This window comes from Leptosomus discolor, chromosome 5 (genome assembly GCF_034619465.1).
Source record: "Leptosomus discolor isolate bLepDis1 chromosome 5, bLepDis1.hap2, whole genome shotgun sequence".
NCBI classification, from domain to species: domain Eukaryota; kingdom Metazoa; phylum Chordata; class Aves; order Leptosomiformes; family Leptosomidae; genus Leptosomus; species Leptosomus discolor.
The window spans coordinates 34,453,819-34,478,917 of NC_141395.1; the positions used below are offsets into that span (position 1 = coordinate 34,453,819).

Here is a 25,099-nt window from a genome sequence, read left to right on the forward strand (position 1 = left end):
TTAAAAAAAAAAAAAAAGGAAAATGAAGGGCTTTCACACTAATGTCAGAATATGAAACAAAGACTGATGAGTTTGACAAATGCTAATGTTCCACACACTACCAACTGCATTTCAGAAATGTCAACAAAGAAGAGGGGAAATTGCACAGATCTTTGTGATGATTGTAACAATGCTATTGTTATCAATACTGCATTTCCACCATTATCTTCACAACCTAAAGATTTAAATTGTAGCTAAAGATATTAATCTATTATGAACAAAATTTAAATCATGTTATCGGTGGCCAAGAATTAAGAGACGCTCATTTGCCTACCCAAGACACTATCTGTAAAAATACACGTGAATACTATGCAATTTAAAATTATATATAAAATACAATTTATTTGCAAGAGGTATTATCTCATAGTTGTTCACTAATCTTTATGTAAAATTATTCTTGAAAGCAGAGGAAGATTGTGTGACTGTCAAAGAAATGGGCGTTCCCACACTTTGGAAGTTGGTTATTAAAGAAAAGTGTCCTTTCAATCATTCCAGACCTCCCAGTCATTTTGATTTCATTCCAGTATCTCTCTCACCCTTTCTTTCAGGCCCAAACCAGTAAAGGCTGCAATACATTTTAAATCCAATGTGCTTCCCTTGCTCACATGTAAAATCTTCTCCATTAGTAGATCAGTTCATCACTAAAATCATCTCCTTTGCCAAGGAACTGTAATTTTTAGCCTACTAAAAATTATAGGTTTCCCAGTGAATGAACTCATCCAAAATCTGGAACAAGATGCTAAGCAAAAACATACAGGTAAAACACTTGAGCACGTTGGCCTACTTTTTACTTTATTTTTTAAAACACTTGAAAGTTCATTAATTAAAAAAAAAATAAATCAGAACATGTGGAAGACAGTAATTTCAATCATTGGAACAGGACAGGTAAGAATACTGATGTTTTCCTACCTGGCTGGCCCTCTCCAGTGAGGCCACGTCTGCTTACACAGCATTTTGTACCTTTCCAGGCAAGGCTCGTATGCCTGCCTGAATGCATAACCTGCCCTTCTGACCCGGACGTTCTCCAGAAGACCAAGGTAGCGGATCTGGTGGCACACCAGGGCATCATTGAAAATGTGTGCAGCCTTTTTGTCATTGGGTTTGATGCATCTGGAAAGGGAAATGAAGAGGGACACTTGTTTGCAGTCCTGTACATGTCAACTACCATTACTGTGAGTTTAAATCACAGATGTCAATAGTTTATCCTTGGCTATCAAGATTTTTTTTTTTTAACTTCACCAAACAAATTCACCAAAGCTTTGCCACAGGGTAATTTACCTGATATAGTTTGGATTTTTTGTCTGAAGATTTTTCATCAGGGTAGCAACCGAAGCCTTGAACTGTGAACCTGCTGTTGGTGGTCTCTTTAGATTGATCTTAGCAGGGTTACCTTCTGGGAACAACGCTTTGATAAGAGAGTGACTGGCCTTCCACATGGCCTGAGAGAGGTCACGGTACAGAAGATCATTATTTTTGTCAACAAATCCTTCCACCTGGTACATAACCTGAACAATAAAGAAGAGTCTCATCAGAGCATGTTTTGAACTATAACATAGGCCAGTTCAAAATTGATCCAAGAAATGGATTTCTGCTTCTTTCTCACTATCCAAAACAAACAAAAGACATTTCAGCTTTTAAAATTTGACATTTAGAAGACTTTGTTGGATAAAATTTCTGTGAGCATACTACCTGAGAAAGATGCATTTTCTCACACTGCTAATGGTTCTTTGTGCTGATCAATTCTGGTTTCTGAAATGGAAAAAACCCTTCTTCCATGATAACTCTTATAAACCACTACTTGTTAATATTCCAAAACAACCTTTTTTTAGCTGACAAAAGGTTTTCTCCCTCTCTTTTGAATCACAACAGGAAAAATACCCTTTCCCTTCAAAGTACTAATGCTTACATTATTTGTCTAACTAAAACAAGATATGAAATATCACCTCTTGATATCACAGCAGCAAGCAGCTATCTGTACAGTCCTCAGGAGACTGTTATTTTAATGGACTTTTACCAGGAAAACAGTCCAACACCACAAGTATGAATGCAAAGCTCTGACCTGCAGCTGGAAACTCAGGAGGCATTCAGGGCAACCTCATGTAGATCTCAGATTACTACTGGCTTTTTTAATTTTTGAGGGTAATTGTGACAAACTTAATTGTGACAAGTCATCTGGCTGGTAATACAGATCCTTCAGCTTCATGATTTGTCAGTTCTGTGTAGATATGTACTATGTATACAGAATATTGAATACAACTAATAGTGACGTAGCCAGTATTACAACAGCAAGTGACTGGGAACTCAGGCAGCATTTTTCTTTGGAGTACACATTTCTGTTCCTGACAGGTGTGGTAAATGCCACTATTGAAAAAACTGTTCATATAAACTTGTATATATTTCATAAAAAGAGTGTCAAACTTATGTTGTCCAGTGACTAGATCAAAATGTTCTCAGCTGAGGATGGAAAAACAACATTCCTCCCAAAACAGGCAGAATTCACTGACTGCTCTGCTGGGTAAGTGAATGCCAATGACAACTGAAGACCCCCACTGCCTGCTAAGACACAATCTGTTTGCAGTCCTTCTCAAAGTACTGGGGTATTTTCAATTTGCTTTGAATTTTCACAATCAAATATCTAAGTATTAATCCCCAATAGATTATATGCAATTACAAAATCTTCTTGGCAAATACATAATGTAAAGTTAATGAATGGCTGCCTCAAAGGCTGAGAGTATGATATTTCCAGAACTACTTTGAATGCTATTCAAAACTGTAAGATTGAGAAAATGTTAAAAACTAGGGAAGCAGTCAACAGTCCTAGGAAAACAAAATATTTCCAAATATTCTTTACTCTGTGAAATTAACAGTTCAGCAGATTCAAACAAGAAGTATAGTTTCAACCCCTACATTTACTTTTATTTTTTTAAATATTCTTTTTACAAATTTAATTATTTTTATTTCCATTAACAAAAAGTCATACTGAATTACACAACAAAAACTAAGAGACTTGTATTTATTCACACTGCTTATGTTGTAAAAAGCAAACACACTTGCAAGCCTTCTGTATAGCTTTCTCTTCCATCTGTTTAAACACACAGACTGTCAAAATAAACTTGGTTCCTTCAAATGTACAAAAACTCCACTTTCTCATCAATGTGACTAAGGACTTAAGCTAGTTCAGTGGCAAAGAACACGTTTTCCAAAATATCTTACCTTCAAACATGGGTGAATTTTTGTCATTCTAAACAATCTTTTATTTCCACAGACATAGCAGCACATCCAGGTCACCACTGAAGCATGTGGGACATCTTTCTCCTTTGATGAAAGGAGAACTGCCCTTGATTTCGGCTAGAGCAGCATGATCTCTGAAAACTTTCCAGCCCAGATCATGGATTTTAGGCTTAAGATGTAAAAGATTAAGACAAATCTGGATTTTTTTGATCAACTATTGACTCAAGCAATTCTCCTCCACTACTGTAACATCATTTAATGGACGAAGAGCCTCCTCATTGTATCAAGCCTAGGCTTCAAACAGGTACAACACCCTCCACACACCATGTATTCCCTGCTTCACCAGGTACCTTGCCAGCATAATGTTGAATCCTGAAGCAGCTGTGAGGCAAGGTGGTGTCATTGAGGAACCGGGAGCACTTGCTCATCCTGCTTTCAAAATGCTGGTGAGTGGCACAGACTTGGTTCAGTTTTTCTAAAAAGGTGTCATCAGTAACAGTTCCTGGTCTCAGGCATTCTTCATCTAGCATGGCCAGGATTCCAGTTTGGTTCTGAAGTTTCAAGACAAGAGGTTTAGTGCTCGTTTCCACCACATTTCCATCAAGGCATAAAAAGGAGACTGTTCTTTCCTGTTTGACTTCTGCTACCCAGAAAAATGTTCTTCAAGCCATCTCAAAGTTTGGCTCTTTTCCTTATCCCTATTTCCAACAGATTTTTACTATCTGCATTTTTGAAACACTGCTTCCGAGATCTGAATCTTGAAATTCATGTTGGAATTTCGTGCCATTTACTCAGACTGTAGAAACTCCAACTTAACTGGAAGTAGCCAGTTTATGGGTAAAACCAGCATCAATTTTATGTTAATGGTTAAAAACAGTTCTTTCCCCGATTGTTAAGGAATTTTATCTTTCTTGCCGTGCTAAGTCCATAGGAAGCCCCCTTATTAGCTACAAGTACTTTCTGTACCTAAAACACTTAGTAACAAGTCACTGAGTTTTCTAGTTTCCATATAGAAAGAATGCAGCATGCGATATCTGCTGTTGAAAACCACACCAAATGTAAACATTTAAGAGTTGTTTGGGGTTAGGTTTTCTTGCATAGGTGCTGCTGAACGACTCTAACAAAGTAACTTACAGCCTTATAAAAAAAATAATTTTTAGTAAAATAAACTTTTACCATACAAAATAAGATGACTAATACAACGAGTGGCTTGTTTTATAAAATCGTAGTGCGTGAGAACACGTACAGACTTTACAGCTAAATTTAATGAGAGATTCTTGAATGTAACTTACATTTTCTATTAGGTCACAAATTATAGCATTATTGAAGTACTCAATATGAGTCCATTCAATCCCCTGTAAGAAAAAAAAAAAACCAAACCAAACTTATGAACACAAAACAATCAAGGGAGCTTTTCTTTTAGGCAATTTGAAGTATATTCCAGTTAACTAAGGTACTACTCTCAAATTTAATTCTATATGCTTACAACATTTTATTTATTAAGAAAGAAATGCGATCATCTACTACTAACATTATCTACGCAAAATGACTGTCCTTGAGCGGCTGCCAAACCCGCTCTCCATTCCTTTCCCCCACCCATGTCAGCTTCCCATGCACTCCCCTGGCACTCTGCCAGCCCCCTCCCCAGCACCGCTCTGCTTGCCCTCCCACTGGGTACAAGGAAATAAGCCCGTTTCACTGCAAGCATCTGAGACCAAAATTTCTAAGCTGTTAGTTGTTGGGATTTTTTTAATGGGAGGAAGAAGAGCACTAAATTTAGATAAGACCATCTGAAAAATCCAGAGTCTGGCTGTTGTTCAAGATACTCCTAATATTCTATTTTTTTCAAATATAAGAGATAAAATTTCCAGGATGAGATGCCAATGCATCAGCAGGCAACACTGGTAGGGCAAAAGACTGGAAAAAGAAAATATTAATTTCATTCTTAATTTGCATTCTGCAGTACTTAATATAGTTTAGTTTTTTCACAGCATTTGAAACATCATTCAAGAACCAAATTGCAGTAATAATGTTTCAAGAGTTTCACCACCGAATGCAGAGACATGCCCAAATATCATATTATCCTCAGAATTATAAGGAAGGAACTTTATTTAATTTTTAAAAATGTTTATCCAGCAAAATGGTATCATCCAATTTGAGTACATACAGTGTATGCCAGTTTGTTCAGCTGTGAGTTGGTATTTTGTCCAAGTTCTGTATGTCATGGAGAGTACTGCTAAAACCTATTAAAACTTTAACCTGATGTTCACTCACAGAATAACGTCAAATACCAGAGCCTGGGCTCCAAAGCAGAGCTTAAATTTACCCATAAAGCCAGCGCAGTTCCCTTCAATACTTAACTGAAAGAAAACTAGAACCAAAATTCTGTTCATAGTTTCTTTTATTTTGCATGCTATTGTTTTACCCACCCAATTCCCTTTTGAAACAGGATTAGCTGTGGCCGCTGTTGGGGTGTATCCCAGATACTGCTGCATAATCCAAAACACAGACTGTAGGGTAATGGCGCTAATACCAGACAGTAATACTAGTCTTCCAATAAATTAATTAGCCCTTGCTCAGAACTGCCAGTCATTGTCACCAATGAAAGACAGTTGGGTCTGGTTTTTACCTGGAGAACTCAGTAATATGAAAAAAAAACAAACCCAACTTTTTTGCTTAATGTAACTACCACATAGTCCTACACAAACATGCTTCATGCCAGGTTTGTGGTCAGAAAGTGACTCTGTTCCCTAAAAGAGGTTCCAGCATGCATGCCTGTGTATCTTTACAAGGACAGTGGGAAGGTGAGAGGATAAGGAAAGATCCATTCAAATATTACCTCACGGATGTATTCCTCCTGCTCTTCTTTGAGGGTAAGTTCAATGAAGATCTGCTGCAGCTTCTCGTTACAGTAGTTGATAATGAATTGCTCAAAGCTGTTGTCCTGTCAGATAAAACATGTTTGTGACAGCTGTTGTGTAAACACCCTGGAACTCAGCTGGAGTAAGTTACTGCAGCAACTGCAAGTCAACAAGCCTTTTTATTAACTACTCCTTCCAGGTTTTTTATGTGATGTGATATTTTATTGAGATTAGTTTGGAAATTTTAGGCCAAATCCTTCCTTGAGGCTTTCCCCATTGGGAGGGGCAAAAATACTATAGGTTATATTCATGACGCCTCTGTATCAATCCCTTGGGACAAGTCATAAGGGCCCCTGTCGTGCCAGGGAATAAACAACAGAAGTTTTGCCACCACTGATCTGTTTCCATATGTAAAATGTAGTCTACTGCAGGTTCTGATAAATAAAATTATGACAGTAGCATTACCTCTTTTCCACTCGGTAGCCAATAAAGCATTCTATTTCACTATAGATCTAGGCCCAAGCTGCTGTTCTGGTAGGAACTGAGCCTGGATTAAGAGATTATTTGCTCCAGAGGTCAACCCACCCCCTCCCTGCCAACAAACCGCTCATGTAATTGCCCCCTGAAATGATGGGAATAAAAAGAACTTTACGAACCAAAAATCCTCTAAAAGGCAAATTCATATAAAACAGGGTTAGGGAGCAGAAGGGACCAGGGAACGGAGCAGACCCAGAAGGAGGGCTGGGCAGCGAGCAGGCTGCTCGGTGTCTGCAGCCACAGCGGCCTACTCCACCCCAGCTGCACGGCAGGATTGCTGCAGGAGCAGGGCTATGACATTACAGCAGCACACTGTGGTTCACCACTTCATCTCTGTTATCTTAAATGAGTGCAGTTTGGAGGCCAGGTGCTCATTTTGAGGACCAGTTTAAAATGCCCCTTTCTAAGAAAAAGGGAACAAATGCTTCATTGTTTTTTTCCAGTGCTTGAAAAAGTCATTAATATTGTAAGAATTCCATACATGTACCTGTAGAAATAACTGCAATCAAGAAGTAATTTTGGATATCTGATGCTGGCCTTCTCAGCTTTAGCATTGTGGGGTTTCCTTTCTTAATTACTAGTCATCAAGAACACTTTTGTTATTTAGGAAGCTTGAAAATGTGCAGAACAAACCATTATGCCTTTTTACACTATTAAGTAAGTCTGATAATACAATACCTGTGAAGTTCACATTATGGTGATAAAACTTTTATGACTAAGGGTAACCGCAATCATTTAAATGTTTAAATTAAGGATCTGGTTGCTAAATAAGATTAGGAACACACAAGCAGATTAGAAAATATTGAAGTAGCACAGATTACTTTTATCATTTTAGTTTTAGATAAAGCAAAATCATAGCTGATCACCAAACCTTCTCAGCCACATCAAACTCTGCCCCTCACACCAACTGCAATTATCAATCAGAGATTGAGAAACTTGCATAGGTCTAGATGAGAAAGTTAAAATTTGGCATGCATCGAAATCAGCACTGCAAACAAGTCATACTTACTGCATTCTGTTGCAAAAAGAAATTACATAAACTGCAGTCAGTACTTATACTAGTTCCATAACAGCACAGAATATAACTATTAGCATTTATTTAGCATACCAAGTAGATCAGTCTTTTTATCGGACTTATATTTGTCTGTCAGTTAAAATGTTGAAGTACTACATAAATTACATATTACTTCTTTGTAGATGAGTGTATCTTTAGGTACCATCCAAAGATTATTAAATAAACCAAGGGAGTGAGGCACATCAGAGTGTAACAGAACTGCATTCTTGCATTGTCACATCTCTAAATCACCCTGTATCCTTTGTCTCAAAAAGCCATATATATATAACCTGTGGTAGATAAATCTCAGTAAAGGGAGAGGAGAATGGGGAAGGGAAGAGAGAGTACTGGAGAAAGAATGAGTAAAAGTTTATTTGCCACGTTCAGATAAGGCCATCACTTTAGATACATTGAGTTTGGAGTAAAAGGCTGCCAACTGACACATCACCTTGACAAAGAGGAAGGGTAAAACACACTCTGCATCCTCCTTCCAGGCACATGCCACCCAATGCAGAAAGATTGTTTCTCCAAAAAATCATGTTATTCCATTGTTTCTCCAAAAAATCATGTTATTCCAATTACAAGTACTACAGGACTTTTTGCTCACATATTATACACAGTCTTTGCCTTCAAAAGAGAATGGAAACTGAACTGCAAATTCAGCTAAACCATCTAACTAAAAGGTCATTAACAATATAGTAAAGTAATTGCTAGATGCTTTCCCGATTTGATATGTATCTGTGATATCTATGGTTTGCCAAAGAAAGGCAAACCAGAATCCACAGAGTTCTTCACGAATCACTCACTTTAAGCTATGAAATTCTATTTGACATAGCCAAGCCACTGAAAACTGCTATTCCAGGAAAAAAGTCATTGAAGAGCAGTAGTGATTTTGTTCTTTATGTACCATACAAAGGAAAAGGCTAACAGTTAATTATAGCAAAGAAAATAAGGAAAAATGTCTGGAACTACTGAAATTCTCAAAACGCTTAACTCTGAACAGACCAGAAGGCATTCAGTAAATTAAACACACTTCAGAAAGAGACATTTCCTTTTACAGGTTTTAAGAAACACTGTATGAAAAATCAATTAGAGTGTTTATCTCTGAGCAAATCTGAGTGAGGCAACAGATATTGTGAATTTATTCTCCCTTATTGTATATCTATAATTTTTAATGATGTGAGGGCTTCACGAAGCAAAGAATGATCACAAATTAACTGTCCCCCAAAATTTTAATGAAGGCTCCTAGAAATTAACGACAGAGCTAGAAGGAATCTAAAGGACTTTTGACACTGTTTTTTAGAAGGCTGTACAGAATGATTAATATCAATGGTAGCATATCACTAAACCCATTCAGGAGAAAGGGGCTGGAAGGACCCAGCTGTCAGAGACTGTACTTGCTCTTTACACTGACCATTAGCATTAAGCGACATAAAGGTTTGGACCAACACAGAAGCAGCAAGGTCAGACCCAAAATTTCAGGAAGAGTTAGTAAATTTAAATATTCTTTGGAAATTGTAGGGAAAAAAAAAAAAAAAAAAGACCAGCACTTCTTGAAGTGTCAGCTTCTCTTCCAAGCTGTAATTCTGCTACTTTAATGTTGAGATCATCACTTCAATCCTTGCATTTTTATAGCAGCATTTCAAACTATCCCTTTGAAATCACTATGGAATACAAGGGACCACCTTTGGGGAAGAAAAAAACCACTCAGTCTCTCAAATTAAATTAAAGGTGCTGGGAAACAGAATGTCACCCAAGATAGGCCTAAACTCACGTCAAATTTATAGATACAGATCAACCAACCAGCCTCTGCTTATCCTCTCAATCTTCTATCAGGTGCAACAATACATTTAGACAAGTAGAAAAATTTACTGACAAAAAAATCAAAGCCTATACTTCACCATGTCACTTCACAAATAATGATGTCTTGTTCCTACAGCTTTCTTTATCAACCTTCAAGCTACCGGGCATCAGGGTGGCATTTCATGAATAGCAAATTTTTGAACTCTAAAAAATTCTGCTCCATGCAAAAATATAGTGCTTATATACACAAGCAGATCACGAGGTTGTACTCGCTCAGGTTATTAAGAGTCAACCATGAAAAGATAGCAAGTTCTAGGTTTGAACGTGCTATCACATGAATTACATACAGGTGCTTGAAAGTCTAAGGATTTTTTGTTCCTTAATATTTTACCTAATTTCTTCTTTGTAAAATTCCACTCATGCGTATCATGGAATCATTTGAAAGAACATATATGGACCTTATATGTTGTTATATCAGTAAAATACCAATAGCAAACTCGCAAAATAGTTCTGTCAAAAAAAAAAAAAAAAATAGGCTGAGAGTCTCTTACTGGTCTTAGACAGAAATGTCTCCATATGCTTACACTGGCTGTTATTTCTTGCATTAGATTTATGAACACAAAACATTTCAATCAGAGCATTTTCCTATGAAAACCAGCTATCTCCTAATCTTCTCTCTCCATAGAGAATTCAAATTCACTTTTGCAGACCCAGACTCCAGAGATTTCCAGAGACACTGAGGCAATTAAGATAGCTACTTAAAAAGGAAAACTGGATACTTTTCCACACTAGTAGGTAGGAATAAATTCTTATCTTCCGCTTGCCTAATAAAGTCCTACTTTAAGTGTTCCATTTTCTCATGTCCTCTCCACTGTTTTCCCCAAATCAAGCATATGTTGTTGATCCAAATCTACAGACTCAGCTATATCATCAGTATCAGACCTATACAAGGTGTTTCACAATATTTCCTCTTTCTTCTTAATCTTTCATCATACCAGTTCTTGTTGAGAGACAATTCAAAAATCTACATATTGCTCAGTCTACAACCATATGACAAAGAGGTGTTCAGCAACACCTTTTCAAATCACTTATATGAACACCTGCAACTAAAAAATACATGAAAAGTACTTAAAGGAAAAGCATAGTTTAACCCCAAACCTAAACTTTTCAAGTTATGAGACTATCTGTTGAAATCAACAAAACTAATGCCATAAAAATGAATTTTTTGATCAGTAGGGTGGGTGGGAAGACATACAGAGATTGATGCTTTTGCTCTAACACATACAGCCTCAGATGGTAACTTTTTTCAAGATCCACACAGCTCCTGGCATGAGAAGTCTCTGACCTTCTCCTAACATAGGAGACCTCAGGTAGTTCAATCAGGCCCTTGACTACTACTGAGGCTCCTAGAGAAAAAGCCAGATAGCAAAACTAACGATGATAAAACACCAACATACTGGCTTCACTGAGATGAATGGTGGAATGAATGGTGAAACCAAGCAGCAAATGTAATTTATACCCTACTGTGGTGTCTGGGAATAGGGATTTTTACATATGACCACAGAAGCATACGAGTTTATGAGATGAAACTAAGAAATACAAATACTAGAAAATGAAAATTGGCAAAATGGGGAAAGTGCATTTAAAGAAAATTTAAAAAAACCATTATTTTTATCTTAGAAAGCAATGAGCTACATGTGACCGAGTTACAACAATTCTTTTTACAGTTTTTGCAGTTAGTGAAGATATGTTATCAATATTTATCCCTTACTTTTCTGTTTACATATACAAACATCCAAGTAATCACACTTAATTGAAAAACATCTTACGTAAACTAGAATAAGCTCTGTGCTTTTGTGTTAATAACTCTATAGGCAAAGAACCAGAGAAGCCTATCATTTAATTGTAAATATTCCACATATATGTAATCAAACTATGTTTCAGTGTATCTAATGGAAGCAAGAAAGATACATGCTGAAGCTTCAGGGATCATCCTTTCCCATATTTGCATAGCACAACGAACTCCAGTCCTTATTGATGCTACTGGCACTAGTAGAGAACCGGGCACCCTGAAATTGACCTTGGTCTTAGCTGTGGTGTCTGGACAGACAGATCTAAATCAAATTTGGAGTTAAAAGGGCAAGAAACTACAGCGAATCCAGTGCACATATTGCATGTGCGATCCCCAGGGAAACTCAGGTACAATCACTCCAACAAACTCAACCTGATAAATTACGGTCCTGGAACAACAGGAATTACAAATAGGCAAGAACCTACTACATAATCATACTCATTTCTCTACTAAGACAGAATAGCTGCTGTAGGGCAAAACATTATTCTCACAACCTGAAGCAGAGCATTTGTGTATATTTGCTCCAGCACTTCAAGTATTTCCTTTGTTGAAAACAGCCAGCCAATGGGATTTACTTCATAAACCTGTGTTTTGCAAAACAAGCCTCTCTAAATACTTAAATAATAATGTGATTCATTAAATGGGGATTAACTTCCCTGGATGCACCTCTGCTTCTGAGCATCCTAGCACTTAAAGAAATTCTTGCTTTAACCGTATTTTAAATCTCCATAGCACCTAGGATTCCAAGCAAGGGTCCCTCTCTGTAAAGCTCCCCTCTTTCATAACACCTGCCAGCAGATGTAGTCGATCAATTACAGATTAAAAATTCAGTTCTCCTCTTTCACACTAGACTGTGCTTTGCCCTGTGCAATTAAATTGAATAGAGGGCCGGGTACACACATTTTGGCACTGCCACACCAGTATATGATATGCTGATGGGCATCAAAAAAGGGTTGAATAATTTTGAAATGGAAATCTGTTGCAAGGCAGAGGGTCTAGAAAGGGCAGCTGGAAATTACAGTCTGGAGCTTTAGGCAACTGCTAGAGCAGATCGCAGATAACAGGTATCTATGGCTGAGTTAGAGCCAAAGTCAACACATGAAGAAACGGTCCCCAAAGCCTGAAAGAATGAAAAAACAAAAAAAAAAAATAAAAAAAAAAAAGAAGATAAAAGAAGATCCTGATAAGCCGACTTTCTCCGTATGCTTTTTTTCCCTCTCTAATAGTTGTGCTTCTAGCAAATAACTAGACCCTGCTCCAGTAAAATCATCCTTTGGGGGTTGGGGAGGGAAAGTCTCTGGGCCAGCAGCAATCTTTCAGAGCTCAGCGTGCTCTTCAACTGTAATTTCCTCCATGTAACGAACAGGCTAGAAAAAGGCAAAGCAACTATTCAGTAACGGGACCAAGCTGCCATATAAGTGGTAAAAATGGAAATACCTCCCCAATTTTTTCATGCTTTAAACATCTCAGAAAGGTATTTTCAATGTTTAACTGCTTCCTTATTTGTTTACCTCCCTCTAAAAACAGATTATTACCACAACTATGAACAAGTTAATATAATGAAACTGCATTCTTCATATTTCTAATGGATTCCCTGAATAAAGATACTGGTATTTTATCAATGACAGTTCATGTAGTACATGCGGTATGACTAAGCTTCTTTCCATCACCACAAGGGACTTCTACACACAAGCAGCAAGCTAATTGACATAAATAAATAGAAGCACTATCAAAGTGCATCACAGACTGTGAGAAATGGACCTGGCTTTACTGCTGGGTGGCTTGTTTGGCTTTCCTGTTGCTGGTATTTTTATTTACTGCTGGGTTTTATGCAGAATGTCTTTGCATGTTCCTGTGTACCTGGAGCAAAAGGAGTTGGTCAGATGCTGTCCCGAAAGACAAGGCATTCACACGACCTCAGGTCAACCCTCAGAAGATGTCCGAGGGCCCAATGGAAACAGTTCCTCTCTTCCTGCAGCCTTCACTTTTGCAGCTCTGTCCCCGGCGCATCCTCGCTTCTCATCAGGCTAAAATACACGGAACAAACTGCTCTGCCAAGGGATTGAGCAGAAAGCATTCACACTCTTTGTCTTCTCAGGGCCTGGCAAGTTTCAAGAACAAGCCTTGTTTGGCAGCCTTAACTTTGATAAAACTGCACTCCAAATCATTAGCTTTGTCATATGGACCAGCTACATAGTGGTGCCTGAAAATTCAGAATAAAGCCTTTAAGCCAACTAGCACAGACAGACGTTTTTATCTCTGAAGGCTAGGCAAAATGAAATATTCACACTTACTCATTTTCACATATTCTAGCCCACCCTCATCTACACAACAGAAAAATAAATGTCCAAACCAAACAGAATGAGTCTTCTGCTCATCTCTGTTGAAACTTGCCAGGTCCTCAGTCTTCTGAGGCCTTCTACAGCCTTTATTTCTTTTTCATAAACCCCACCCCTTCCACAAACATACTCCAACAATTTGCAGAGATGCAGAAACCATTTCTGCCCAAAACCAGAGAATCAAACATGGAATAAAATGGGACCAGCCCTAAACCTACCCCAGCAAGTCTGCAATCAAGCTGGTTCTGAAATTCCCAGTGCCACCAACCATCACCTCTACCCCACCTAAAATCAGAGTCTAGACTGCAGACTGACTATGCATGTAGCCACTCAAAAATGTGGATAAATATTCTTGAAGCAATTAGTGTCAGGCTTCAATCTATTGCTCAAGCTCCAGTAGCATTACACAACCAACCCAGTCCTGTAGCCTGCATTTTCACCCTAATCCTAGTCCCTAAATCCTTGCCCATAGACAATTCACACAGAGACATCCAAGATTTCAGCATTTCACTTTCAAAACATTCAGTCCCAGAATACAGCTTGACACAAAGGGCATGGCAGGATGTAAAACTAAACACAGCTTTACAGCGCCTATTTTGTGGATTGTTTAGCCCAGCTTGCTGTTGACATCTGCCAAACCCACAGAAGATGAGGATTATTGATAGATTCAAATTCCCTAATCCAAATGTTTGGATAGCTAAGGTCTTAAATCTGCTTTCTTGGATAGCTTTTGGGTCCATCTGAAAAATGGGGTTTGTGCTTGATAAAAATACCAGTGGAAACCAAATCCCAAACAGTATATGCCATCATTATCAATATTCCAGTATCTTTCCTTTGGTAACTTTCAAGAAACCTCCAGTTACTTTGTAAATTAACTTCATCTTAAATTACAGAAAATTGCAGAAATTACAGTGGACACTATATAAAGTAATCTTTCAAAAACAGATGAAAAAAATCACATTTATATAAACTGCTATTTGCATATAATAGAACAAGACTGCTATTGTCATCAGAAGGTGCAGAGTAGGATCTTTCAGAATGGTAAATCTGGATTTCTTTACTCTTATTACAGGAGGATTGTAGGATAATCTAAGGAACCACCCAAAAAAGCATAAGACCAAAGAAATATTGTCTGCCCTGCCCATTATGAAACAAAACAAAACCCTCAAACATCCGTAGCAAACTAATGTTTTTGCAGTGGAAGCAGGCTGTTCTATAACATATACCAATAACTTTTAGGTGAGAATCTCAAGCCAAAACAGGAAAATTAGAATATCATTACTTTATTCTTTCAGTGATCCTGATGGGTAAGTGTAATACTAAAAGAGAAGAAAAAAAACCCAACCAACCAAACAAAAAACCCTCCCACTCCTCAATAAACACGTATCTTGCTACTTATTTCAATGGTATTAAGCTTCATGTGTAAATATTTAGCATATGTACAAAAACCTCCTACTACACCGCCTGTGTTTTTTGATATGTTCTGTCTCCAAGTTACAAGGACACTTTAGGTCAAAGAGCATGCACTAATGATAAACCTATCTGCTTCCTGAGTAGAAACATGATTAAAGTAGGCTTTTTTACCTTCAGCATATCAAATAGCTTACAAGTTTAAAAAGCACAAGTTTACAGATGAAGAAGTCTTTCAAATACATTTTTGACAAAAAAAATTCTTTGTAGGGATGATGTCAGTTCTAACCTTCAAGAACAGACATGGAAATCAAAATGTGACTTAAGAATGAGGTTTAAAAGGGAACTGCACACTTTTAGGTAGAGGTTTTAAGTAATTTGCAATTAGATGGATATAGCTACTACCATTAGCTACACTTCAGATAATATTTTGAATGTTTAGCTATCATGTTTACAAATGTACCACACAACAAAACACTCCAAACTCCACTATACATTTTATGCTATAAAGATGTTATTGAATTTTCCTTGAGTAATGGTATTGTACAGTGTTAAATTTTTATTCATTTATTGATTGTTTTAATATGATTAACTTTAAACAATATCTTTTCTGTGAAGCGGTTACATAAATTCCCAATAATAATTATTTTTCTGTAAGCATTTGTTACAAAACTTGACATAAAAATATTTGGCAGGCATCCTCTGAATTGACCTTACTACATGGCATTCATTCAAGCTACTACAAGATGAGTTACACTTTGCCTGTAGAGTGTTCACTACAGAATTCTTTTACTCAGCTTAAGGATTATGGCATAACATCACCTTTTGTTCCAACTAGAGCTGCACAGAAAATTCATTTTGTTTTGCCTTGAAAGAATATCTTTGCTTTTGGTCCAATTAAGTCAGCAGTTTCTGATTATAAAATTAACCTGCCTGGGAACACAGGGATGGCTAAGTGGGTGGTACTGGAAATACAGCTGATTCAGGATTTTCTAATGGATTGTTTTTCTGTCATTCACTCTTTGAATTACAGTACTGCCACGCAGTCCCAATACCAGTAACTGCACTAGTTACCTCTAGAAACCTAAACCAATCAAGTTTCTTTTTCAAACATACGGTATAGCACAAGCCATGTATGTTCCTGGCATACTACCTGACTCCTGTCTTGAATGACCAGAAATAATTCCAGTATTTCTGTGATGCTGAACCAAGCTGCTTGGCTACTGCTCTCACCACAGGTCTTAACTCATGAGAAGAGTCCAGTCTTGTATGAATGGACAGATGAATTTGATCCTCAAGTCACAAGGCAAACCTTTCCCACCTTCTCCAGCAGAACCAATACTCAGCATTTAAAGGAGTGACCAATAACTACCCATGTTATTTTAAAGCTGTTGAGTTTGTATGAATTAGGAAAGCTACACTGTAATTCAGTAAGAAAGGCAAGTGAAAAGAGCCTTGTTTTTTTCACTTTTCTTCTGCAAAACTACACCTCCTGTACTCAACTACTTACTTATGACCTTCTAAGATGTTGAACTCCTATTAAAAAAGAAAGTTACCTGCAAGAAAACCTTGTCTCTGGAACACTATCCCACAAACGCAATTACTCAGTTGGCTTGTGCAAGTGCAAGCTTCTGTCTCCCACCCCACCCCACGTGTTTATCCTCAATCAAACATAAAAGAAAAAGCTAGTGAAGAGTCTTGCCTGAAGATGCCAGCAGTATTATTCCAGTGTTCATCTTTCCAAAGGTACGTCAAGGACCAGCTCCAAAGAGATCTGGCACTGAGATTTCCATTCAGCCACCTGACCACTTGCAATATATTTTCATAAATATGCTCTTATGTTTAATGCAAACCATACAACCTAGTTTAGTAAAACCTTGAACCAAGCATCAGCTTTGTTTTTCCCCTTCATAGAGGTATTTTGATTCACACATACTTTGATATTATGCTTCTGAAATAAAACTTACATCACCCTCCCATGTATAATTACTCCTTTCTGGACTATTCCCATCTTCTACACACTCCCTGGATTTTCAAGAGGGATGTAGGGAACTGGGTAAGGATTGAATGTTTTCTACTGATTTTTCTCCCCAGTTAAGTTTCTAGTTTAAACACTATACCAATTCCAACCAAGATCTATAAATCTCTTTAAATAAACTGTCAGAATAAGATTTATGAAATCTCCCTCTCCCTTCTCTTCTCTAACCCAACTAAAAACTCCTGATTGATTGTTTTTGTTTCAAAATACCACCAGTCTGAAAATACCATCATAAAGAAACAGCAGTGAGCCACAGATCGTTAACTAGGAATCAGTACAGAATATTTATCTAAGTGAATTGAGATGAAATGGAATATAATTCCTGATTTAATTTTGACAGGAAAAAGCATTTATAGTTTTTGTTGAGTTTTTTAAAGGATACAAAGCTTGTTCAAAGACATCCACAAAATGCCTCAGGGCAGAAATGAAAATGCCAGTTACTCTAATGCTCAGAACGTATGTCACAACAAAATATATTTAGTTTACCCATCATAAATATTTATGTACCTATGGTGTAAAAAAAACAAGTGTGGCTTTCATAAATTTTTGTTTCAATTGCCAGACATTTTAAGATATCTCTCTTTGGCTTATTTTTCTAGTGTTTTTTTGTCAGGAATGACACACTTGACTCAAATTACGTGTATTCTGATTACAAATTCATGAACTACTCTATTAAGCTTTAGTAACAGCTCTCACGTTAAAAATTTATCATTATAAAGGTCTTACCTCAAAAATTTCAAAGCCATAGATGTCCAGCACCCCCATTACCTTCTTTCTCACTTTTGTTTGTGCCTTAAAAAAAAATTAAACATTGAGTCAGTCATCAGTACACTTCATACTTGCGAATCAAGAAAACTAATGTATGTCATAAGCAGGCTGTCAAATTCTATAAACTAAAACGTTAAGCATGGTTTCCCAAAATACACTTAAGGTGAATATTTTCATAAGCTTATAAACAGAGCAGACAGCAATTTGTTGAGCTGTGATACAGTTATTCACCTGTACCATGTGCAACAGTGTACAACCAGGAAAAATGAAATTGTCAAATCCAGTTTTACTGCCCATTTTAATTTAAGGATTTCTATTGGTTTATTTACAGGCACAAAACGATACCTTAATGCTCTCATTGATTCTGGTAACAAGCCAAGAAAACAGTCGACTGTATAAATTCTTAGCCAGAGCATCACGAGCATAATAAGCCTAAACAGAAAAGAGAAGAAAAACATTACAAATGCTGGGCTAATCCCAAACTTTTTATGTTACTGACACATCTTACAGGTGCTATGAGCAGAGTGAGAATGGCTCAGGCAGCAGTGCCTCTGCCTAAGCAGGCACTGGAGCCAGACCAGTGGTGTGAGGACACTGGCAGCACCAGCGGCTTGCTGGTGCACCCCTCTGCCTTCCCAGCCGCAGGCTGGCTGGAACAAAGGCCACAATCAGGGTACTTCAACTCCCTTCCTGCTCATCCGGGTATCCTCTAAAAGACTCACATCACCCATCCTAATCCTAAGCAAAGGGACTTGAGCAGCTGTGGCAAGGGAAACAACATTCCTGCTAGCCTGAGCTGATGAGACACAGGTGGCAATCACACTGGCTCCGCAGCATTACAGAAAGATCAATTCACACTGGTAGCAAAAGTTTTTCAGCAGCAAAAGTTTTTCAGCAGCCCTGGGCGTACAACTCACATGAAATTACACCAGTGTCTCTAAACAAAAACAGCCTGCCACAATACTTTCAATACGCCTTTTGTGCAGAACTGTTTCATTTTTTCATTCTCTGCCACATTTTCCTATCCTTCATCTTTCTGAGGTAATTCACATACAAAAACAAAACACCCAGTATATTTGAACACTTAGAAAATGCTGAAGAAAAAACACACTTATGCTAGTGATATGTTTTATTCAGTACAGCCTATTAGTTGTAGTTTTCATTTGGGCAGTTATAGTTTAGTCATGTAGAATAAATTGCAATTTGAAACAATTCTTTCCTTTAAAATGAGGACCCCTTTTTACCTGAGCCACATTTAGTGTTGTTGAAACTTTCTCCTGCTTGGCTTCAACCGTCCGGAAGCTGAAAGCTCTTTCCAATACAGACTGGTCTATACCCGTCAACTCACAGATTTCCTTGAGCTCTAGCATGAAAAAGGAGAGTGTAAATATAATGAATCCTTTTGTATCATTGCATTTTCTTCCCCAAAACTATTAGCTTTTAAGTACTTCACCATTTTCCCAAAACAGGTTTTCTTCAAAAGAAGTGTCCCCCATCCACACCCATTGCCCCCTAGCCTACCAAGCAAAGTTTTTAAAGACATGCACAGCATGAGGAACCAGAGTTATTGGTTTGAAAACACTTTCTATCTGGTTATTTCTGTGAAGAAACTTTTCTTCCATTTATCAAAGACTATTTTTCATGATGAAAAATTTTCAAATGAAAATAAATGAACTTCGAAAATGTATCAACTGCAAAAACATGACCGAATGAATCTGACATTACAGACAGAGATACCCACTGCAAAAGAACAAAAAGCCTCCACTGCAGAATAACCAAGCAGTTACAGAAAGGCATAGCACCATTTAACATCTCAGAAGAAAGTGACAATAAAGTGGAAAAAAAGAAAATAGTCATTTTTGGAATTTCAAACAGAGTGACTGAAATTGCACAGAATTCAACCCATATCTGCCTGTGGGTGATTTTTGGAAATGATCTAATTTAATTCCTCTGTAAGGATATTGTATGTCTACAGAAACTACAAAATTAATAATGACTTCAGACAAATTAGTGGTTTTCCTCCCATCACTGATCTTATCTTACCGTTTTTATCTTTGATTTTACTTTCATCTAGGCCATTCACGCGAGATTCAGGCTTAAATTCAATATTTCCCAGTTTCAGAACGGCTGCCACCACTTCAAAAACAGACTGTGTTTCATGATCCATAAACCCAACAATCTGCATTGCATTCTGGAAAGGGGACAGACAAAGTTATGAAATAAAAGAATCTACATTTAGATAGATCATACTTCAAAATGCCCCATTTATCTCTATTAGCGTGAATTAGAAATGTTCTATGAACGCTTTTGCTGCAAAAAGAACATGATATAATTATTATGCTTAGATAAGTAAGATTTTTAATATAAAAGACAGGTTAAAGAAGATCTGGTAATCTAGTCGGCATGTCATTCCAGCCCACTTCTAGAATTCATTCAGTTTATGGGTTTCTAAAATGCAGTATTTTTTTTTCTTTTAGCCACTTAATTTAATTTATAACCCAACCCAATTTTTCACAATCAAATGAACAGGTACTGCTGTCTTCTCAGTCCACTCTGTTGCTCTAAAAGCCTGTAACTTTTAGAATCTAAATTCACATACATGGGGTATCAGGGTCCTGTTTTCTTCTTGTCCTTGAGTACAATCAAGTAAAAACATCATGGTAAATCATCTTGAGAACCATCCCAGCCATGTTTTTCTTTCAACTTGGTCAGCATCACCAGGCTGATGAAGCTCAGTTGTATAAGCAACTAACTAGACAACATAACCTTTTCCATGAACTGATCAAGGGGTCTTGGCTTTCTTTCTCCCCTTCTTTTTTTTCTTTTTCTTTCGGTCTTCTCTGTATTCCTACTAGAATACTCCAGAAAATTGGTTCTTTGTATCTTCTAGTTGTAACTAAGCTACCCCGTGCAAACACACTATACCCTTGCATGAAAAGTGCTAGCACTCAGAAAAGACGTCCCTCCTAGCCCAGCGTGAATGGCCAGACTGAGGGCATAAGCATTGAGCCCTTTGGAGTTTACACCCAACCCCTGTTCCTTCTTACCCTAACTGTTCGGAAGTTTGCAGCATCATCCACTCCATTCACTTTGGCAGAATCAAGGCCCAGGTAGTTGTATCTGCTGAAGTCCCGCTCCAGTTTGAGTTTGCCTAATAAATCAAATAAAAATATCATTAGTAACAGCATTCTTGTCAGTAGCTCTTTTATTCCAGAACCAGTATTGTCAAGAAGTGTTATTATTAGCAGGACTAAGTTTTCTTCAAGGATCTTTTAGTTTCAAGGCTTCTGAATAACAATAGGCTTTCTTCTTTGTTTATAATACATTGCAAAGCCAATTCTGACTCAGATATCTGGATAATAACAAATCATATATTTTCTTCAGGTATTACTATTGCCACTACCACCAATAATTTGAAAAAATTAATCCCACAGAAGATGATGTGAGTGGAACAGCACATTAAATACAAATAACTCATATCTCAAAATGGCACAAGGGCAACACTTACAGAGGAAGTCTTCTGATGCACCAGACAGTATCTGATAGAAAACGTGAAAGTTTCTTTCACCTCTTGGCTGCTTAACAACACGAGACTTCTCTAGCAGATCTAAACAAATAAACAAATTCTCACAGGTCAGGGCAAGATTGTTCAGGCAAAACCCTTTAATATGCATATAATCCCCATCTTTTTCCACTTCATTGCTTTATATCATTATCAGCAAATTAAAAGATGATAAATGGTAGACACAAACCTTACCACAAGGTATCACACCAGTACATAATTCTTAAGTAAGTTATTTGAGCAAGCTGTAAGCCCAGTACACTTCTAAATGCCGCAGTCTATGAGATGCAAAGAAAACTCAGGTCAGGAAAGCAATGAGCTCAAAAGACATCAACTGATTTATAGTACCACCACAAAATTAAGATTTGGTGGGAATGATTGTATGGGTGAAGGTTTGAAAAGAACTGAAATGTTAACAAGCTAAGCAGATGAAAGATGGGTAAATGAAAGGGGGAAGCCAAAGAAAGAAAGAATTTAAACTTGATAATCATGTAGCACTTTGTGATCCTCAAGTGCATCAGACTATGAAATAATTCCCAGTGGGACTGAGAGAAGCTCCACCATATGACAGTTGAAGTGAAATGGAAAAGCAGCACTTTGAAAAGCACCACTGCACTGATTGAGTAGTTTGACAAGAAGATTGCTTTGTTCACCACCATTAGTGATGAGTGCATTTCTAAGCCTTACAAATAAGGGCAGGAATCCAGGCAGACAGAGAAGCAGACTGACTTGTAACACATGGCAAATACTTCAGACTCTACATCATATTTACCATGGAGGTGACAATACAAATGTTGCTCAGCCTGTACTGCACTGAAAGGCTGTGGTCCGCAGCCCACTGGGAGAGGGATGCAATAAGAGAACCTCTGGACAGGTATCAGTGTCACTTGCTGGTTTTGTAAAAAAAAAAAAAAAAAAAAAAAAAAAAAAAAAAAAAAAAAAAAAGTGTTTTTTCCTTCTTTTCTCACTGGCACACAAGAGCTCCACACCATTTTTCCAGATAGCAAACCCACAGTTCCCAGTATACAGTTTCTCCTAAGCTATGAATATTCAGTGACATGAAGACAGAGACATTCAGTGCTTCATTCCAAGTGCACAGCAAAGGAGATCCCCCCTGCATCTACCACAACACTCTCTGAGTGGGGATAAGTTCTCCCTAAGCTGTGCCCATGCAAGAAGAAAGCCCTAAAAGAGCAATAAACCACAGCTTGCATGTCACCCTTCAGAAGAGCTGCCAAAAAGTTGAGATGAGGTTTCACAAACGTGAAGGGAGCACCAGTTTGTTTAAGGACATTAAGGTTGCTAAACACTTTCCCTGCCTGACTACTATAGTATCTGATGTGTATTCTACTACACCTTTCCTCAGATTTCCATTTCTGCTGAAATGGAGCCTGTTCAGTCTTAGCAATCCTGAAAGTCAGAGTGCAGCCACCCTTGTGCTGCAAACCCCCCCTCCAGCCCCACCATGGAGAAGCAGCTGGGGAGCGGGTGCCTCTGTGCCGTACTGTAGCCTCTGGGCTCCACTGGCTTTCTGGCATATCAGGGCTTAGCCCAAGAGGGAGTGTCTGCCCTGGGGTTCACTCCACGAACAGAAGAGTGCAACAGGGTGTATTTGTATTTTCGCTAGCTACATGCAGCATATTGTGCCTGTGTTGCCCACTGTAATTATCTAAGCTTATACCCCTTCTTGTGGAATAGGAACCAAAGACCAACCCGCAAAATTATACAAGCTGTAGGATGCCCTCCTCAAAATAAACTACAGTGTGACAGATTAAAAAATTAATTTGTGCTCTAATAATTAGCCAGTGACAACAATGACAAAATTCAGATTGTATTATTAATCTTCTGGTTGGCTTATGGTAGGACGAGTTTCAAATATTTTACAGACCAGCTGAACTATGTTATTCCATAAACATGTAATTGCCCGAGAGAACTGTAACCAGAGCAGCAGGTGACAGTGAACAGAGTTCCCAAGACCCAGATTGTACAAAGACAAATATCTCTTCGCCGTCTAATGGCTTGTGTGACCACGTCAGAATTTTAGCCTGGTTGGAATAGACATTTGTGTTTTTATAACTGAATAACCTTATGGTCTCCTTCTTTCCAAAGTGGCCCTGTTTCAGCACCTGGAAGGTTTGCACATCCGATGACAAAGCACACCCAAGATACACTCAAACAAGTGGCTGTCACATATTGTCAGCAGCAAATCTCTACATTAGGAAGGGGCAGGTTACAGATTTCCACTTATGCTTTTTCCATTCTATGGGCATCTTTCTTCCCCGCCCCCCTTTTTTTTTTAAGCACAGATGACTAACATCGGATGGCTGATGCTATGTTGGAAAGGCATAGATCAGAAGGTAGTTCCCACCAGCAGCCTAGTGTGCAACCTCTCTACCTCTGACTTATCTAAAGTTGAGGTTCTGCTCCTTGAGCTGTGGTTCAAACTGGGAGTCATCCTAGTTAGTTAGCCTAGTGGATACCTGATCCTCTCTAGTTTTTAATTCATTATTGAAAGGGAGAGGCTGGTCCACCATCCAAGTGTTAATACTTGGGCCAAAAAGGCAAGGTGAGCACCAGGCAGTTCAGAGTCATGCTGGCTGTGAAGGTTCTCCAGTGAAGTGTAGGAACAGATCGCAGCCAAATTTAATCTCAAAGAAATAAACAACTTCAGCTCCCACAGTGGCTACATACACTTCAGGAAACAGCTGTATTTTCAAAGGATATTGAAGCAATGCGGTTTGGCTTAAAAAATATTCTACATATAAATTTACTCAGATGCTGTCATAAAAGCCCAGCCACATACCCTGCCAAAATATTATATGTAAGCCTTCAGCAGGTTTAACAAAGAGCTTCCTGAGCATACATCAAATTAGTGATGTTAGAGATAACTGTCTTGGATTTTTCAATGCAGTTTATCTTACATATTTTTAAAAGCAACAAAGTTAACAGTCAGCTTTGCAAAGTCCCAATATTCCATATTCTGTCGGCCTTAGTAATTGAGGAAAAAAGCTCCAGAAAGCAATTACTGACAGAAAATCAGGCATTTACCTTAATAAAGCAGCTGCTACCAATTCTTTTAAAAGCCATATTCATTCTCTGTTTTTTTCCTTTTCTTTCTGTTCACGTGCAGACTGAAATCAGACTGGTAGAAAAGGTCCAGACCATCTGCCCTACTCTTAAGAAAACATCTTCCCTTTGTTTGCCCTAATTAGCATTTTAATAAATCCACCAAATACATTTTCCTTAAAGCAACTGCTGAACAACCAGTAACTTCTGTGTTAACTCTCACACGATTACAAACTCTATGGATCAAACAGTCAAAAGAGAAGACACAAAGATGCACATCAGATTTCTGCACACATCCACTTGGCAATTCTGTTTACAGTGGCACATGTGTACAGATGGTGCTTATCTATATGAAAACTCACACAAGCAAAAACCCCAATTACATTTGGTTATATAGTCTATATAAATTATGTACAGAGACTATATAGAATAAGCTAGGTAGAACATACAGAACTACATATGGTGTATTTATGGATTAGGTATTCTTTCTGTGTTATCTAACAATGCTTCTGCTGCTTGAACTGAAACATTTAACGTGT

The 25,099-nt window shown here is 37.8% G+C and overlaps 1 protein-coding gene across 4 annotated transcripts in view; it reads right to left on the reverse strand.

Annotated features, from left to right (window-relative positions):
- MYO1B (myosin IB) overlaps positions 1-25,099 on the reverse strand; it is a 95,784-nt gene that overhangs the window by 21,736 nt on the left and 48,949 nt on the right. For all 4 annotated transcript variants that reach the window (XM_086466140.1, XM_086466138.1, XM_086466139.1 and 1 more), the window contains exons 7-17: positions 21,441-21,539; positions 20,980-21,083; positions 19,976-20,123; positions 19,177-19,295; positions 18,278-18,364; positions 17,891-17,956; positions 6,110-6,214; positions 4,563-4,625; positions 3,621-3,821; positions 1,318-1,544; positions 949-1,149 (exon numbers count right to left, since the gene is read on the reverse strand). In XM_086466140.1, the coding sequence (XP_086322266.1) occupies positions 949-1,149; positions 1,318-1,544; positions 3,621-3,821; positions 4,563-4,625; positions 6,110-6,214; positions 17,891-17,956; positions 18,278-18,364; positions 19,177-19,295; positions 19,976-20,123; positions 20,980-21,083; positions 21,441-21,539 (1,420 nt within the window). The remainder of the gene's footprint in view (positions 1-948; positions 1,150-1,317; positions 1,545-3,620; positions 3,822-4,562; positions 4,626-6,109; positions 6,215-17,890; positions 17,957-18,277; positions 18,365-19,176; positions 19,296-19,975; positions 20,124-20,979; positions 21,084-21,440; positions 21,540-25,099) is intronic.